The 16,955-nt window shown below is 46.0% G+C and overlaps 1 protein-coding gene across 9 annotated transcripts in view; it reads right to left on the bottom strand.

Moving 5' to 3' along the window:
* Positions 1 to 16,955, bottom strand: part of LOC137541164 (uncharacterized) — a 157,590-nt gene that overhangs the window by 42,278 nt on the left and 98,357 nt on the right. For all 9 annotated transcript variants that reach the window (XR_011025093.1, XR_011025094.1, XM_068262328.1 and 6 more), the window contains exon 2: positions 1,194 to 1,266. Coding sequence is in view for 7 of the 9 variants with exons in the window: in XM_068262328.1 (XP_068118429.1) it covers positions 1,194 to 1,257 (64 nt within the window). In the remaining 2 variants the exon portion in view is untranslated. The remainder of the gene's footprint in view (positions 1 to 1,193; positions 1,267 to 16,955) is intronic.

Below are 16,955 nucleotides of genomic sequence, written 5' to 3'. Positions count from 1 at the left end.
GCCATCTTGGACGAGTTGGGCATCGGTAATGGGTCAAAATAAACGGATCCAGGGGCAGGGGATACAGTAAGGTAACTGCTGTGATCATTTTGAAAACGTGAATATGTTTTGTTCTGCTTTTAATTTTTGATTCCCATTGGCTTTAAAGGGAAGGTTCAGGGAGGGTGGCTAAAAAATAAAAATCAATTTCCACTTACCTGGGGCCTCCTCCAGCCCGTGGCAGGCAGGAGGTGCCCTCGCCGCGGCTCCGCAGGCTCCCAGTGGTCTCCGGTGGCCGACCCGACCTGGCCAGGCCGGCTGCCAGGTCGGGCTCTTCTGCGCTCCAAGGCCCGGCACTTCTGCGTCCCACGCCGGATGTCATCGGACGTCCGCCGGGCTGTACTGCGCAGGCGCAGAACTACTGCGCCTGCGCAGTACAGCCCGGAGGGCGTCCGATGATGTCAGCGCGCCGGCGTGGGATGCAGAAGTGCCGGGCCTTGGAGCGCAGAAGAGCCCGACCTGGCAGCCGGCCTGGCCAGGTCGGGTCGGCCACCGGAGACCACTGGGAGCCTGCGGAGCCGCGGCGAGGGCACCTCCTGCCTGCCACGGGCTGGAGGAAGCCCCAGGTAAGTGGAAATTGTTTTTTATTTTTTAGCCACCCTCCCTGAACCTTCCCTTTAAGTAGAACAGTGGAAAGAAGGGAATTTTTTTTTTTTACAAAAAGACCTTATAGTTTTTGAGATAATCGATTTTAAAGTTTCAAAGGAAAAAAATATACATGTAAATGCGGTAAATACATTAACTGTCATTTACCGCATTTAACTGTGTACTATTTTCCTTTGAACCTTTCAAATCAATTATCTCAAAAACAATAAGGTCTTTTTTGCAAAAAAATGTTTCCCCTTGTTCCCACTGTTCTACTTAATATATCCTGCAGATTTGATATTTACATCATGGGGGGGCTTTTCTGTTAACTGCTAAAGTCGGCGGCTTTTCAGCTTATAATTACGGCTATTTTTTCCGTGCTAACGGGTGAATAGGCTAAATAACGGGCGCATCCGTGATTGTATTCCGTTATCGATTCCCGATCACGGATTCGGATCACGATGTCGAATAGTGCAAAAAATGCTCTTGAATCAGGGCTATGCCGTGATCACAGATTGTATCTGAGCAACACTAATAATAATAATAATAATATTATGAAACATACTTACACAGTCCAGGAAGCATATAGAAGATGAGTATACCGTGGAAAAATTCATTCTTAACAAATTGCATCTCTTCAGTCTGTAATAACATAAACAGCACAGGAGGTACAGATAAAGTCTTTTTTTTAATTTTTTAAAATCCATATGACCACAATGGTCATATAAATGAACAGCATATTATTAAAGGGAAGGTTCGGGGAGGGCTGTAAAAAAATAAAAATCAAAATCCACTTACCTGGGGCTTCCTCCAGCCCGTGGCAGGCAGGAGGTGCCCTCGCCGCCGCTCCGCAGGCTCCCGGTGGCCTCCGGTGGCCGACCCGACCTGGCCAGGCCGGCTGTCAGGTCGGGCTCTTCTGCGTTCCAAATGCCGGCACTTCTGCGTCCCACGCGGACGCGCTGACGTCATCGGACGTCCGCCGGGCTGTACTGCGCAGGCGCAGTAGTTCTGCGTCTGCGTAGTACAGCCCGGCGGACGTCCGATGACGTCAGCGCGTCCGCGTGGGACGCAGAAGTGCCGGCATTTGGAACGCAGAAGAGCCCGACCTGACAGCCGGCCTGGCCAGGTCGGGTCGGCCACCGGAGGCCACCGGGAGCCTGCGGAGCGGCGGCGAGGGCACCTCCTGCCTGCCACGGGCTGGAGGAAGCCCCAGGTAAGTGGATTTTGATTTTTATTTTTTTACAGCCCTCCCCGAACCTTCCCTTTAAAACAGAATATAAGTAACACCCACTCTTGTGAATGAACATAAGTGGAGTCTTTTTATGCTCCAAGTATTTGGGCCTGAAGTGTGTGCACATGTAAAAAGGGCATCCAAAAATGTGGGTGCTGAAAATTGCTGCTAGTAGAATATTAATACGTTTACCATTATTGTACTATTGTACTACTAAGTGCTAATTCCATAGTAAAATATCAGTAAATGTAAAAAAGTATTTTACTACAGTTAAACCTAAACCTATTCTCACAAAGAGCCCTCCCTCTACTGATGCCTAACCCTAACCACCCCCCCCCCCCCCCGCTGATACCTAATCCTCACCACTCCCCTGCAATGCCTAACCCTTAGGGCCCGTTTCCACTACATGCAGATTGGATGGAGAATGGATGCAGAAAAACTGACTCCAATGAATGCCTATGGGAAAATCTGCATCAGAAAAATTGCATTTAGTGAAAACAGGCCCATAGGCTTTCATTGGAGTCAGTTTTTCTGCATCCATTCTGCATCCAATCTGGGTATAGTGGAAACAGACCCTAACAACCCCCAGTGAGGCCTAACCTTCAAAGATCCCCCCACCAATTCCTAAACTTTCAAGACCCCCCACCAAGGGGTAACCTTCATTTTTCTGATTGATTGTATAATTTAACCAATTCAGCTTACCGGTGTTTTCACCTCAAGAATGGAAGCAATTTTCTCCTATCAGTGCTCCTCTGATTCATTTGCCAATAACTTTTTTACTAGTCATCATACCTAAATGATCCATATCTTGTTTTTCTTGCCACAAATTAAGCTTTTGGGGGTGATACTTGTTTTCAGTGATTACATTATTTTCTGTGCATTTTATAGGGAAATATAAGAAAAAAATACTCAATCTCTCCAATTTTATCCCCCATAGTTTTAAAATAAGCAATGCTACTATAAATAAAACCCATACATTTTATTTATGTGTTAGTCACATTTAAATTATGTTCCTAGGGCAATGTATGGCAACAATATATTATTTGGAAATAAAGGTGTCTTTTTTACTGTCTTGTGTTTTTTTTGTATCTGGCCTCTAATTACAAGACCTTATTTGCAAACATAACAGAAATATACCCTCATTACATACATATTAAAAAAGCTGTGCCCCTTAGGCAACTATTTATATATTTTCCTAAAAAAACCTGTTTGTATTTTTTTATTGTATTTGTTTGGTAACTGGGGGAAGCGAGGGGGAGCGGTAGCAGGGGTTAACATTATTAATTTTTAATTAATATTTTAAGTGTATTTTTACATTTTCGCCACTAGATGGTGCTAAAAACACAAGCCTGTACAGGAAATGTTCATTTTTTTTCCTCTCTCACTGCTACTTTTACTTTTATGAATGGGCATGGCCCCTGAGTGGGGTCATGTTCATTCATTCTAAGCACTACGATTGGATCAGGTAACATTAGTTTCCTTTCCACAATCACCGCCATGTACAAGCCACTTGGAACCAGTGGCGGGCATACACGTTAAGATATACCAGAGCGGCTCCTACCTGGACGACTATATTCGTGCAGATAGGTTTAAGAGGCACGCACGTCCCCATCATGGAATTATTTTACTGTTCTGGAAGAGGATGAATCCAGGGCAGTCTGTTCTGGGTGGCATAAATTGGTGAGCAGAGGCAAATCGGGCAGCGGGTTTGGAACTTCAGGGCTTATAAGCCATCTGCGCAATCACCACAGACGGGAGTTTGAATATGCAAAGAATTACAATAAGATGGGTGGAGGAAAATCAGCAGCAACAGGCCCCTCCTCTTTTTTTTCTAGTCGTCCTGTCTCTATCCAACCTGCTCAGTCCCATTCTACTTCAAATCCCTCTGCATGCCAGGCTGGAAGAGGGCTCCAGACCTCGGCAAGCACCTCATCATCACCCTTGTTGGTTTTCTCTGAATCACCAGTGTACCAGCATCAGGCCTCTGTGCCAGAAATGTTGCAGAGGAAGCGGAAGCTCCCTGCAAGTGATCCGTTTGTTGTCAAAAATAATGCACTCCTGGCAAGGCTGTTGGGCCAACAGCTGCTGCCGTACCAGTTTGTGGACTGTGCCCCCTTCCGCAGACTGATGAACAGTGTTGCTACGCAATGGCGGATCCCCAGCCGCCATTATTTTGCCAGGAATGCTATCCCTGCCCTTCACCAGCACATTGTGGAGTATGTTGGCTGGTCTATGGATCACGCTGTCGGTGGCAAGGTGCTCGTCACTATGGATGGCTGGAGCAGCAGGCATGGGCAGGGAAAGTATCTAACTTTTACCGCCCATTGGGTCACCCTCCATAGTGCTGCTGAGGAGGGTGCAAGATCTGGGGCATCTCAGCTGGTGGTTCCGCCATGTGGGTTGAAGGGGAGGCCTGTTCTACTTCCTTCTGCTACCTGTTCTGTCCAAGGCCAGTCCGCCGTTGCTGAGCCTCCCAGCAAGTGGTCCCGCTCCTACTGTACACTGGTCTGCAGCACCATCGATGCCAAGCAGTGATGAAACTTGAATCCATGGACAAGAACAGGCAAACCGGATCTGTAATCCTTGCAGCCTTACAGGCTCAGATTCGGCAGTGGATTTTCCCCTGAAAACTGGAGACAGATGTAGTGGTGTCTGATAATGGTGCCAACATGCTGGCTGCTATTTCTGAAGGTGGCTACACTCACTTACCTTGCTTGGCCCATGTCTTCAACCTTGTAGTCCAGAAGTTCTTACGCACTTTTGATGGGTTGAAGGATGCTGTGTCCTCAGCACGAAAGGTGTCAGCCGACATCCGTCGCTCCGCAACCGCCACCGCAGCCTTGAAACTGCTGCAGCGCCGCCATAGCCTGCCGCAGCACAGGCTTATTTCTGATTGTCCGACGTGGTGGAACTCCACCCTCCACATGCTGGAGAGGTTGAGGGAGCAGCGAATGGTGGTCAGACTATACCTGTCTCAGACATCTTCCTCCAGAACAGGGCCACTGGACTACATTACCAGGGATGGTCGTAGTCAGCCAACTTTGCTACGCTGGAACTACGCATAGTTTTACGCAATTACGCTTCCCCAAACTACGGCTTCGAAATCAAACATTCTCTTCGTATACATCTCGTAGACTACACGTTAAAATACTCAATTACACGTAGTGTGAAGTGTAGTGTATGCGGATGCTTATGCCCGTATGCAGATAATTTTACACATTAATTCCGGGAACTCTTTTATGCATACATTCCCTTTCCAATGCGTAAATTTGTAAGCATGCAATCGCACGCAGAAAATTAGCCGCGAGTAACGCATTCGTAGTTCACTACGCAATACACATGTTAACTATGCATAGTGGGCATAAGCTACGCGTAGCGGTACTTCGATACGCGTAAATTCGTAAGCGTAGTTTTGAAACTCCACCTACAAACTACGATGTGTAGATGCGAACTACAATGTGTAAATTCTCACTGGCATAGTTTCTGCTCATCATTGTACATTACTGGGGACCAGTGGCAGCTGATTGGACAGGTGTGTAAAGTCTTGGAGTCGTTTGAGCAGACAACAAAATTGGTCAGTGAGGAGCACTTCAGCATCTCAGAAGTGCTCCCTATTGTCTTCATGCTGGACAAGGCTCTTGACAAAGTGCTTGGACAGGGGTAGGAAGCCCTACTGAACAGTGGTAAGTGAAGTGGGGGAGTGAGTGAGCATGCTCAAGTCCTGGATGAGGATGCAGAGCTTGTGGAATTGGAAGAGCCCATTGTCCGCGGGTGGGAAGAAGATTCTGATGTGGAGCTGGAGCATGACGACAGTTCTGACAGCCAGGAAGAGGTGATTAATGGCAGACATCTCTTCCCTATGGCTGTGCATATGCTCCAGTGCCTCCGTAAGGACCCCTGGATTAAAACTTTAAAACCAAGGCTCGACATGTGAGAGGCCACCATCTTAGATCCCCGGTGCAAGGGGAAAATGCGGCAGTTCATATCCCCCTCCCAAGCAGATGCCAGGATGGGCCACTTCCGGGATGCCCTTCTTCGTTGGGTAGAAGATGCATTTCCGTAACCTGTATCTCGGGCCCAAGCTACCAAGCCTCATCATACTCAGCAAAGGTCGGGTGGTCCCACTCCCAGCAGCAGCACCATTAGCCAATCTGTGAACCTGCTGAAAATGTTGAAGGAATTTTATCAGCCAATGCCAGATACTGCTTGTAGCAGCAGCACCACCAGCGGGCAAAGTAGTCACTGCCAGCGGCTGGCCCGTATGGTGAATGATTACTTGGGGTCGGCCAGTGCTTCAGACAATATGTAGAGTAATGATGACCCCATAGAGTATTGGACAAAACAACTGGATACCTGGCTTGAACTCGCTCAGAATGCACTGGAGGTTCTTGCATGCCCGCTGCCAGTGTTCTTTCTGAGCAAATATTTAGTGCTGCAGGTGGGGTGGTCACTGACCAACAGACCCGCCTGTCCACAGGCAATGGGGACATACTAACGTTCATTAAAATTAACAAGTCATGGATCAATGATAATTACAAAGCCCCTCTCACTGATTCATGATGAAGATGAGACAGACTAAATTAACATTTTGCTGTTTTTAAAGCCTCAAATGGTCTCCCTCTCAAACTCTGCTGCCTATCACTATCATTGCAGATTTTTGCTTTTTAAGATCATAAAAATGCAGCTTTTGCAGCTGTCTGACGTTATATTCTATCCCAACCCTATGCTTTTGGCCTACAACTCCTGCTGCTCCAAAAAAAAATGTAATGACTGCTGTGAAACCACCTCTAGGTACCATGGCCTATGACAGCTCCTGCTGCTCCCCAAAAAAATTAAAATGACTGCTGTGGAACAACCTCTTGGTCCCATGGCCTATGACAACTCCTGCTGCTACAAAAAAAGAATTGTGATGACCGCCGTGGAACCACCTCTAGGTCCCATGGCCTACGAAAATTCCTGCTGCTCCAAAAAAAAAAATTATAATGATTGTTGTGGAACAACCTCTAGGTCCCATGGCCTATGACAACTCCTGGTGCTCCAAAAAAAAAATTGTGATGACCGCCGTGAAACCACCTCTAGGTCCCATGGCCTACGACAACTCCTCTCTCTCTCTCTCTCTCTCTCTCTCTCTCTCTCTCTCTCTCTCTCTCTCTCTCCTCCTCCTCCATCCATCCATCCATCGATCCATCCATCCTCTTATATCATCAAGTAGGGAATTGCAGATTTTCAAAACAGCTTATATACCATAGCTGGGATTTGAACCCAGGACACAGTGGGTAGTAGGTATCTGTCTTACCCTCTAGACCATGAACCACACTACATGCTAAAGGTGGCCTAGCATAAACCATACTACCATTATGATCAATTCAATAGAAAAAGTAGCATGAATAAGGATTTGTACTTTTTGAAAAGCATGCTCATATTCCATAGCTGGGATTTGAACCCAGGACGCAGTGGGTAGTAGGTATCTGTCTTACCCTCTAGACCATGAACCACACTACATGCTAAAGGTGGCCTAGCATAAACCATACTACCATTATGATCAATTCAATAGAAAAAGTAGCATGATTAAGGATTTACTTTTTGAAAAGCATGCTTATATACCATAGCATATCTATTGAATTGATCATAATGGTAGTATGGTACATGCTACGCCAGCTTTAGCATGTAGAGGTGGGACGAGGTCCTTCAACACCCAAGGCTAAGACAGCAAAGTGCGCCCCCCCATCCCTCCCACCCCAGCCATCACACACTGATTGCTATTACACTAAGAGGTGCCCCAGGGCCCCCAACCCCCCCAACACCTTAATCTCTACTTATCTGGCTTGCAGTCACTGCCATGTATCACCTTTTCTTATTTCTTTCTGCTTCAAACACAATTGGGAATGACAGCTGAATGAATTGTGCACCCCCTCCTACACTGCGCCCTGAGGCTGGAGCCTCTCCAGCCTCTGCCTCGGCCCGGCCTTGAGTGTGGTTGATGGTCTAGGGGGTAAGACAGATACCTACTACCATGTAGTGTGGTTCATGGTCTAGAGGGTAAGACAGATACCTACTACCCACTGTGTCCTGGGTTCAAATCCCAGCTATGGAATATAAGCATGCTTTTCAAATTCAAATTTTTCTATTGAATTGATCATAATGGTAGTATGGTTTATGCTAGGCCACCTTTAGCATGTAGTGTGGTTCATGGTCTAGAGGGTAAGACAGATACCTACTACACACTGTGTCCTGGGTTCAAATCCCAGCTATGGTATATAAGCTGTTTTGAAAATCTGCAATTCCCTACTTGATGATATAAGAGGATGGATGGAGAGAGAGAGAGAGAGAGAGAGAGAGAGAGAGAGAGAGAGAGAGAGAGAGAGATTTTTCCAACGGAATTCCGTATAGGTCGGAATTCCGCGGAAAAGCTCCGGAATACCGTCGGAATGAAACGGTAGCGGAATTTCGGTATGACCGTATGCAGAATTGTCCCGGAAATGGGCTCTTCCGACCATGCCTGGCCTGGACCGACCTCTGCCTTGTTTCTTGGATATAAGAGGATGGATGGAGAGAGAGAGAGAGAGAGATTTTTCCAACGGAATTCCGTATAGGTCGGAATTCCGCGGAAAAGCTCCGGAATACCGTCGGAATGAAACGGTAGCGGAATTTCGGTATGACCGTATGCAGAATTGTCCCGGAAATGGGCTCTTCCGACCATGCCTGGCCTGGACCGACCTCTGCCTTGTTTCTTGGATAACTCTAACGTTGCATGTGGACTTCTGCCTGGATCCCTCACTGCCTGATCCTCATACATCTGTCATTACTGGCAATCAACGGGGAGGACCTCATCCTCCTGAATCAAGGTAATTGCCCTGTGTGATACTTATGAACTATATGAACTATGTTTCTAGCCCTAGTGGGGTCCTAAAAGGTTGTTGTTCTCTCTACTTCAGTTTGTATGCCTTGCACGTTAAGACCTGGGGGTAACCAAAGTCAGGAGACATATTTAGTGTCCTGTTCAAGCGGGGACTTGTCTATAGGTGAAGACGTGGGCGAGCTCAGAGCTGCGGCACTAGATTGGGGCATAGAGACTGATTGGGAACATAACCTGTCAGGCCTTACAATGTTATGACAAAAAATGACTTAAAACTGTGAAACAAATGCTCGGGTCTATGAATCAAGGAATTGACAATCTATCCTACAACAATTAATCTTCATAAAAAAATTATCAGAAAAATCAGCCACTCCTGATTTACATATATCGATAAAAACAGGAAATACAAGCAGATTTCTCACATGAATAAAAAAAAAAAAGACTTCTTTACAACTGATTGTTTTTATTGAATTTCCGTAAAATAGAATCTTTTTATTGTAATGTGTGTTATCCTTACGCCTAAAACACAAACTTTGAAACTGAACTACTGTTGAATTTATCTGCCTTGCTTCATTCTAAAGGTAGCCATATAGATTAAAACAATGTTTTCTATTTCTTTTCTATTCAAGAACTACACTCAACTTTCTCTGTAACATTCGATGAATCTGACCAATATTTCACACACATGTTCAATTTTTCCCTAATAATGGAATATAGATTGAAAACTCCTAAACCCCCTGTATCTATAAATCAAGAAAATTACCATTTATCCTACACCATTTGATATTTTAAAAAAAATATACAGACATTTCCACCAATCGAGTTTCAGTAAAAAAAAAAAGAAAAAAAAAGGCAGAAATTTGATCATAATTCTCTGTTGAATAAAAATAGCGTTTTTCATTTTTCTGTCAGAATGATACCATTTATTGGCTAGCTTAGCTAAGCCAATAAATGGTATCATCCTGATTCAAAACTCCTTGCTTTTACTGATGGCTAACATGGTACAACACTCTACCATTTTCTATATAACCGATCATTTTTCGAATTGCTGTATAATTTGATCTTTTGATTGTATTGCATGAGCCCACCTTTATGCACAGAGGATTCTATGCAAGACAAACAGGAGCCCTCTATGGTGCATTAACATTTATTTCTTCAGATTGTAGAAAGTAGAAAGTAAAGGTTGCACTTACAAGGTTCAAGTGCTGAAACAGCGTGTCACCCAACCAGTGGGTTTAGCACAGGACTTGTTCACAACTTCTTCCTCTGAGGTCAGCAGCACTGATGTCCAGATGGAAAAGGGATAATTCCAGGGGGAGCATTGAGGGGGTCCCTTGCAGCTACAGTGGCTGCTGCATCATAACACGTTTTGGTGCGCCAAAATGTGTTATAGCTGAAAGGACCCCCCTCACTGCTTCCCCTGGACTTGTCCTTTTTCCATCCAGACACTGGTGCAGCTCAGGGATGGTCGTAGTCAGCCAACTTCGCTACGCTGGAACTACGCATATTTTTACGCAAATACGCTTCGCAATCTACGGCTATGTAATCACAAACTTCACTACGTTTGCATTCCGAAGACTACGTGTTAAAATACGCAATTTTTGCGTAGTGCGAAGCGTAGTTGATGCGACCGCTTATGCCCATATGCGGAAAAATTTCCGCAATAATCTTCAACCTATTTGCAAATATAAACGAATATAAGCATACATTCCACCTTTCAAGGCGGAATTGTATGCGTATAAAAGGGCAATTATATTTCTGCACATGCGCAATGATCCATATAGATGGTTACCACACGCGTAGTTGACTTCGCAATACATATGTCAACTACACGTAGCGGGCGAAGCTTCGCATAGCGGGACTACGACTATGCGGAAATGCGTACGTGTAGTTCTTAAACTTCGCCTACGAACTACGATGCGTAGTTGCGTACTACGACGCGTAGATTAGCGCTGGCGTAGTTTACGAGCAACCCTGGTGCTGCTGGCCAAAGCGATAGACCTCAGAGGGAGAAGTTGTGAAAGAGTCCTCTGCTAAACCCACCGCTTGGGTGACATGTTTCAACACTAAGGGCTTGATTCACAAAGCCGAGCAAACTGTTTAGCACGGGTGTGCTAAACAGTTAGCGCGTGAAATGCAGTTTGCGGACTTTTGCGAGCACAAAGTGCCGTGATTCGCACGATCGCGGACTTTTGCACAAATTGCGTGCGCAAAAGTCAGCGATCGCGCGAATAGCGGCACTTTGCGCGCGCAAAAGTCTGCAAATGGCACTTCATGCGCTAACTGTTTAGCACACCCGTGCTAAACAGTTTGCACGGCTTTGTGAATCAAGCCCTATGGCTTCAATTCATCAAGCATTATCGCATCCGGTAATGCTGAAAACAGCTGACTTTACCGAGCACTTAGGAAAGTGTCAATTCATCAAAGCAGTTACCGCATAAAAAGCTGAAATTACCGAGCAGTGAGATAAATTACCGACTTGTGCTGTAAATACCTCAACAGTCAACACATGTCAGTAAATGTCAATTCATCAATGTTAAAGCATTCGGTAACACATCCAGTGATTACCTCCAGCTCTCCTCTGTGGGTAACCACTTTCCAATGCCTTCCATGTGGATATCCTTCCCCATGATTGACAGGAGCAGGGAGCAAATAGAAAGAGCCCCTGTCACCTGCAAGTGTCATTGATAGGTTGCACAGGCTTCTCTGGTGGAAGGAGCTTTTAGACCACCCAGGCAGGGAGCAGAGAGAAAATGACAAAAGATGTTTTCCAGGCACCCTTCGGTAGTGTAACCCTTTGAGTGCCTGATTGAATACGCAGAGATGCTAGTGGGAGCTGCTGGGGAAAATCACCTAAGTAGGGGATGTGTAATGTTTATTGGCAGTTCATCTAAACTGTGGCAAGTATTTAGCATGTTAAGACTAATGGGACAGATTAAGAGCAGAGTAAGAGCAAGCAGTAGCAGTATAACATTCACATCTAAAGGGATGTTGGGGATGCCTCTTTTCTGTTGTAATGCCCTCACTGCAGGGAACAGCTAACAACACAGAGACACTTCATAACTTCTGAATATCTACCACACGTGAAAATATTGATGAATTTGCACACACGAGTCTAAAATACCAAATGCGGTATCTTAACGACTTGCTTTTTGTTATCGAACAGCCTTTGATGAACTGAAGCCATATGCTTCAATATATATATATATACATATATACTGTATATACATATATACATAACAATAATAAAATTGCTTGTATAGGACTAACAGCCGATTAAAAAAAGTCAAATTGAGCCAGAGCCTCTGTCGACATCTTGGCCCAATTTGATCAAATATGTCCCAACACAATTGCTCTTACAGACAGCCGCCAAGCATTGCTTTAAACTCCCACAGTTGCTCTGCCAGGAAGTAATGTGTCTCAAGACTCTTTCCAATGCAACAAATCCCTAGTGATTCAGGAAGTGGTTGGCTGGTTTCTGTGGAGGACATCTCTTCCACAATAACCAGCCGACCACTTCCTGAATAATTTGTGAGTAGTACTACATCTGTTTTAATACATTTGTTAAAATGTTACACTATGAGAAATCATTCAGTCTCCAGATGATTTATTAATCTATACAAGTAATTTTGATTGTATTTAATTGTGGAAGAACACTCTATACCAAGTTTTTCATTTTATTGTAATAGTACTATGTACCAAAATATCCAAGCAGTTCAGGATAATCCCAAACCACTAGGAAAGAATAAGGGACCAAAAGAGACTGAAAAGCCCTCCTACTAATAAACAATGCTTAGTGTGGTTTCCCTTCTTAAAACAGAAGTCCGAACAGAAGTCCAAAACAGGTTGTCTATATGTGGGGTTGGTGTGGCTCTGTAAAATTTAAAGCTATACTCGAGCGGTTCTTGATGCAACCCTGGCTTTAGGAGCATAAAGAGATAATTTGCATATTCAGTAGTGGTGCATTGTGGGTAACCACAGATGCTTACTTAAAGCTTTATTATTGCAAATACCTTTTGTTTTAAGAGGGCAAACCACACAATGTAGTGCTACATGTGACATAAAACGAGTGCAGCAGGCCCTACACCGGTTAATGGGGACACAAATCATAGGATTGGGGAGTGCACCAATACACACCCCATAATAAAACCATGATAAGACATTAGACTATGACTTAAGGCTACTTACACACCAGGACGTTGCGTTTAGGAGACGTTATAGGGCACATAACGTGCCCCCAAAGCAATGCCTGGTGGTGTTGGAGCAGGACGCTACCAAGAGCCGCGTTACAAGCAGCTCTTGGTGCGCCTGCTCTGTCGGAGGCGCTGCGGAGACCACGTGAGCGGAACTCTCCGCATCATGTGGTCCCGCCAGTCAATAAGCGGCCGCTCCAAAGAGTAAACACTGCAAGTGCAGTGAATGCCAAGTAGCCAGGTGCCTGGCTACATAGCCCCGCCTCCTCTCCGCCCCTAAAATAAAAAAAAACACCCATACTGAGCATGTGCAAAAAGTCTAACGCGGCTTAGCCGCGTATAAAGTACTGCATGCAGTACGTTGTCTTGACGTGAAGCGTTACTGTGTAACGCAACGTGGGCACTGTGAACAGCCCATTGATTTTTCATTGCTGTGCGGTGGGGGTGCGTTACAGGCTGCTTTAACGTGCGCCTGTAACGTCCCACTGTGAAAGCAGCCTAAGATACTGTGAGTGCCTCCAATGAGAGAAGGTGACATGACTGTAAAGTGATGCGGAAAATACTAAATAAATAGTCAAGAAAAACCTGAATTGTATTCAGATGTTAGTATATAATTACGGTACATAATTACAAAAAGGGTTGACTCTTGTGCACATGAGATTAGAAAATTACTTTATTTTAATAAAAATATGATATTAAACATATAAATAATATACATCCAACACATAACATAGACACTCCATTAAAAAGAGGCCAATGGACTGTGCAAAAAAGTGAAAAAGGGGCCCAAGACTTGGGGACTGCAGCCCCTTTTTCACTTTTTTGCACAGCCCATTGGCCTCTTTTTAATCAAGTGTCTATGTTATGTGTTGGATGTATATTATTTATATGTTTAATATCATATTATTGTTAAAATAAAGTCATTTTCCCCCCTCTTCGCATTTTTTGTATTTTGCGCAAGTGCAATCCTTCTGTTCCTCTGTGCTAAAAAATATTACACCTATACTAGAAATAACCCCTTTTGACAAGCTGATAAAACCAGGAAACAGGGAAGTATCTTTATCTATGCTGTACAAAGATATGAGTTCGTGGCACCAAGAGAAATTAGCTCATTTGAGTTTAAAAAGCTGGGAACGGACTTTACAGGATAAAGAGGCCCCAAAAAAACTCCTAGCCGGAAATGAAACTATAAGACAGTTAGTAACATAGAGTTGGGCCGAACGGTTCGCCTGCGAACGGTTCCATGCGAACTTCCGTGGTTCGCGTCCCGCAGGCGAACCTTTGCGGAAGTTCGGTTCGCCCCATAATGCACATGGAGGGTCAACTTTGACCCTCTACATCACAGTCAGCAGGCCCAGTGTAGCCAATTAGGCTACACTAGCCCCTGGAGCCCCACCCCCCTTATATAAGGCAGGCAGCGGCGGCCATTACGGTCACTCGTGTGCCTGCATTAGTGAGAGTAGGGCGAGCTGCTGCAGACTGTCTCTCATAGGGAAAGATTAGTTAGGCTTAGCTTGTTCCTGGCTGCATACCTGTTCTGTGAACCCATCACTGCATACCTGTACTGTGAACCCACCACTGCATACCTGTTCAGTGAACCCAACACTGCATACCTGTTCTGTGAACCCACCACTGCATACCTGTACTGTGAACCCACCACTGCATACCTGTTCAGTGAACCCACCACTGCATACCTGTTCAGTGAACCCACCACTGCATACCTGTTCAGTGAACCTGCCACTGCATACCTGTTCTGTGAACCCACCACTGTATACCTGTTCTGTGAACCCACCACTGTATACCTGTTCTGTGAACCCACCACTGCATACCTGTTCTGTGAACCCACCACTGCATACCTGTTGTGTTCAGTGAACCTGCCACTGCATACCTGTTCTGTTCAGTGGACCCGCCACTGTATACCTGTTCAGTGAACCCGCCACTGCATACCTGTTGTGTTCAGTGAACCTGCCACTGCATACCTGTTCTGTGAACCCGCCACTGCATACCTGTTCTGTTCAGTGGACCCGCCACTGTATACCTGTTCTGTTCAGTGAACACGCCACTGTATACCTGTTCAGTGAACCCGCCACTGCATACCTGTTCTGTTCAGTGAACCTGCCACTGCATACCTGTTCTTTGAACCCGCCACTGTATACCTGTACTGTTCAGTGAACCCGCCACTGCATACCTGTTCTGTTCAGTGGACCCGCTACTGTATACCTGTTCTGTTCAGTGAACCCGCCACTGTATACCTGTACTGTTCAGTGAACCCGCCACTGCATACCTGTTCTGTTCAGTGGAGCCGCTACTGTATACCGGTTCTGTTCAGTGAACCCGCCACTGCATACCTGTTGTGTTCAGTGAACCCGCCACTGTATACCTGTACTGTTCAGTGAACCCGCCACTGCATACCTGTACTGTTCAGTGGACCCACCACTGCATACCTGTACTGTGAACCCACCACTGCATACCTGTTCAGTGAACCCAACACTGCATACCTGTTCTGTGAACCCACCACTGCATACCTGTACTGTGAACCCACCACTGCATACCTGTTCAGTGAACCCACCACTGCATACCTGTTCAGTGAACCCACCACTGCATACCTGTTCAGTGAACCTGCCACTGCATACCTGTTCTGTGAACCCACCACTGCATACCTGTTCTGTGAACCCACCACTGCATACCTGTTCTGTGAACCCACCACTGCATACCTGTTGTGTTCAGTGAACCTGCCACTGCATACCTGTTCTGTTCAGTGGACCCGTCACTGTATACCTGTTCAGTGAACCCGCCACTGCATACCTGTTGTGTTCAGTGAACCTGCCACTGCATACCTGTTCTGTGAACCCGCCACTGCATACCTGTTCTGTTCAGTGGACCCACCACTGCATACCTGTACTGTGAACCCACCACTGCATACCTGTTCAGTGAACCCAACACTGCATACCTGTTCTGTGAACCCACCACTGCATACCTGTACTGTGAACCCACCACTGCATACCTGTTCAGTGAACCCACCACTGCATACCTGTTCAGTGAACCTGCCACTGCATACCTGTTCTGTGAACCCACCACTGCATACCTGTTCTGTGAACCCACCACTGCATACCTGTTGTGTTCAGTGAACCTGCCACTGCATACCTGTTCTGTTCAGTGGACCCGTCACTGTATACCTGTTCAGTGAACCCGCCACTGCATACCTGTTGTGTTCAGTGAACCTGCCACTGCATACCTGTTCTGTGAACCCGCCACTGCATACCTGTTCTGTTCAGTGGAGCCGCTACTGTATACCGGTTCTGTTCAGTGAACCCGCCACTGCATACCTGTTGTGTTCAGTGAACCCGCCACTGCATACCTGTTGTGTTCAGTGAACCCGCCACTGTATACCTGTACTGTTCAGTGAACCCGCCACTGCATACCTGTACTGTTCAGTGGACCCGCCACTGCATACCTGTTGTGTTCAGTGAACCCACCACTGCATACCTGTTCTGTTCAGTGAACCCGCCACTGCATACCTGTTCTGTGAACCCACCACTGTATACCTGTACTGTTCAGTGAACCCGCCACTGCATACCTGTTCTGTTCAGTGAACCTGCCACTGCATACCTGTTCTGTGAACCCGCCACTGTATATCTGTACTGTTCAGTGAACCCGCCACTGCATACCTGTTGTGTTCAGTGAACCCGCCACTGTATACCTGTTCAGTGAACCCGCCACTGCATACCTGTTGTGTTCAGTGAACCCGCCACTGTATACCTGTTCTGTTCAGTGAACCCACCACTGTATACTGGTTCTGTTCAGTGGAGCCACTACTGCATACCTGTACTGTGAACCCACCACTGCATACCTGTTCAGTGAACCCAACACTGCATACCTGTTCTGTGAACCCACCACTGCATACCTGTACTGTGAACCCACCACTGCATACCTGTTCAGTGAACCCACCACTGCATACCTGTTCAGTGAACCCACCACTGCATACCTGTTCAGTGAACCTGCCACTGCATACCTGTTCTGTGAACCCACCACTGCATACCTGTTCTGTGAA

The sequence above is a fragment of the Hyperolius riggenbachi genome, chromosome 12, assembly GCF_040937935.1.
Source record: "Hyperolius riggenbachi isolate aHypRig1 chromosome 12, aHypRig1.pri, whole genome shotgun sequence".
Classification (NCBI taxonomy): Eukaryota; Metazoa; Chordata; class Amphibia; order Anura; family Hyperoliidae; genus Hyperolius; species Hyperolius riggenbachi.
Note: the sequence above shows the minus strand (reverse complement) of the source record. Positions and strands in the feature narration are given on the sequence as shown.